The sequence below is a fragment of the Rhincodon typus genome, chromosome 46 (genome assembly GCF_021869965.1).
Source record: "Rhincodon typus isolate 14 chromosome 46, sRhiTyp1.1, whole genome shotgun sequence".
Lineage (NCBI taxonomy): Eukaryota > Metazoa > Chordata > Chondrichthyes > Orectolobiformes > Rhincodontidae > Rhincodon > Rhincodon typus.
In genome coordinates this window covers 7957572-7959394 of record NC_063377.1, presented here as the reverse complement: position 1 = coordinate 7959394, position 1823 = coordinate 7957572, and the positions used below count along the sequence as shown (strand labels likewise).

The window sequence follows — 1823 nt, the reverse complement described above, 5'->3', positions numbered from 1 at the left end:
CCGGGGTATCTGTTATTCTGTATATAAACCACCCCGAACCCCTCGATTAGATTCCAGTCTCTAACTCACTCCTGGGTATCTGTTAAGCAACATATAAACTACACTGAACCCCTCAACTATCCTGACTCAGGTAAGCAGTAGCAATGGGAATAATGCAGGCCAAGGTGAGCTGACTCCAGCTGGTTTTTCCTCTTTCCAAACCGCGCTTGTGCTCACCTATTTCCCTTCTTGAACTCCGACTCCAGGAAACGAATGGCATCCCGCGCTCCCGAGTTCTCTTTCTTAAGGAAATCCAACCCATCGATTACTGGAGGGCAACAACAGTGGCACAGGAAATTACAACATGGCATTGCAGGACTCTCACTGTCACTGTCCTCACCCAGTGACTGGGGGGTGGGGGTGGGGGAAGTGGTCAGGACAGGAACATCAGCGGCATCCAACACTCCCAGGAGAGGTACATCACGGGGTTAGACACAGTAAATCTCCCTCTACACTGTCTCTCCCATCCAACACTCCCAGGACAGGGATAGCACAGGGTTAGATACAGCATAAAGCTCCCACTACACTGTCTCTCCCATCAAACACTCCCAGGACAGGGATAGCACAGGGTTAGATACAGCATAAAGCTCCCACTACACTGCTCCCATCCAACACCAGTACATCACCCTCTACGTAAATGGAATGAACTGACTGTGAAGAGCTGCGAGGCCTCACAGCGTAGTTTACAGCTCAGTTCTATTTCTCCCCACATTCCCTTGGCGACGGAGTGCACGTCGAACGGGCAGCGAGATCCCAGTCGCCCGGACGCCAGGCTCAGCAGCAGCGCGGGCACCTACCTGTCCGCGGGATGATGATAATGAACCGCCCGCTGTTCGCCAGCTGCCGGATGCTGCCCAGTTGCTGGCAGATGGCCTGGGTGTTGGGTATCAGGTACGGAGACATGGTGGACTGGCACTTTGGCTGCTGGAGGCTTCCTTCCAACTGGGAGACTTCCAGCTGTGAGTGAGACAGAGAGAGACACAGAGACAGAGAGAGAGACACAGAGACAGAGAGAGAGAGTCAGACAGAGAGAGAGAGAGATAGTCAGACAGACAGAGACAGAGAGAGAGAGAGAGAGAGAGAGAGAGAGAGAGACAACGGATTCAGATCCGGCCGTGCCGGAGGGTCAGCACAGAGGGAGCGCCGCGCCGGTGGGTCAGCGCCAAGGCAGCGGGCACTGTCAGAGGGTCAGCGCCAAGGGAGCACCAGACTGGCAAAGGTGCCATTTACCGACTGAGACAATGAAACAAGGCCCCCAGTTGGACAGATGTGTAAGATCCCACAGCCACTGGGACTAAGCAGCAGCTCCTCAGACCCTTTATCCCTGATGAGAGATAAATAAAATGGCCTGGGTTATTATCACTATTTGTGGGATCTTTCTTTGTACCAGCTAACCGTCAAGTCTCAGACATTCCAACAGCACCCACGCTTCTGGCTTTGCGCTGTCCACAGACTGTAAGAGGCGCTAGAGAAATTCTCATCTTCCTTCAGTATATTTGCCACGGTCTATGAACGCCCAGGGCAGGTTGCAGGACGGTACAGCAGCAAAGGGAAACGGACATCTTCCACACAGAAACAGACACCCAAGCACTCACCTGCAACCGGAGCTGGGCCATGTCTCGCATGAGCCGGTTCCTGCGGGCCTCCTCTTCGGCCTAGAGTCACACACAAACAGGTCAGCACCTCTGTTAGTATCAGTCCCCCAGGGTACGGCTTGCAATAGGGGGCCACGGAACTGAGGGACGGACAGTGAGCGGGGCGGCGAGAGCGAGGGAGGGACGGAC

At 54.5% G+C, this 1823-nt stretch overlaps 1 protein-coding gene across 1 annotated transcript in view; it reads right to left on the bottom strand.

The window, feature by feature from the left end:
• Positions 1 to 1823, bottom strand: part of LOC109925179 (SMG5 nonsense mediated mRNA decay factor) — a 5402-nt gene that overhangs the window by 414 nt on the left and 3165 nt on the right. Inside the window, exons 4-6 of the mRNA XM_048620418.1 lie at positions 1635 to 1694; positions 837 to 996; positions 217 to 307 (exon numbers count right to left, since the gene is read on the bottom strand). Coding sequence (XP_048476375.1) covers positions 217 to 307; positions 837 to 996; positions 1635 to 1694 — 311 coding nt within the window. The remainder of the gene's footprint in view (positions 1 to 216; positions 308 to 836; positions 997 to 1634; positions 1695 to 1823) is intronic.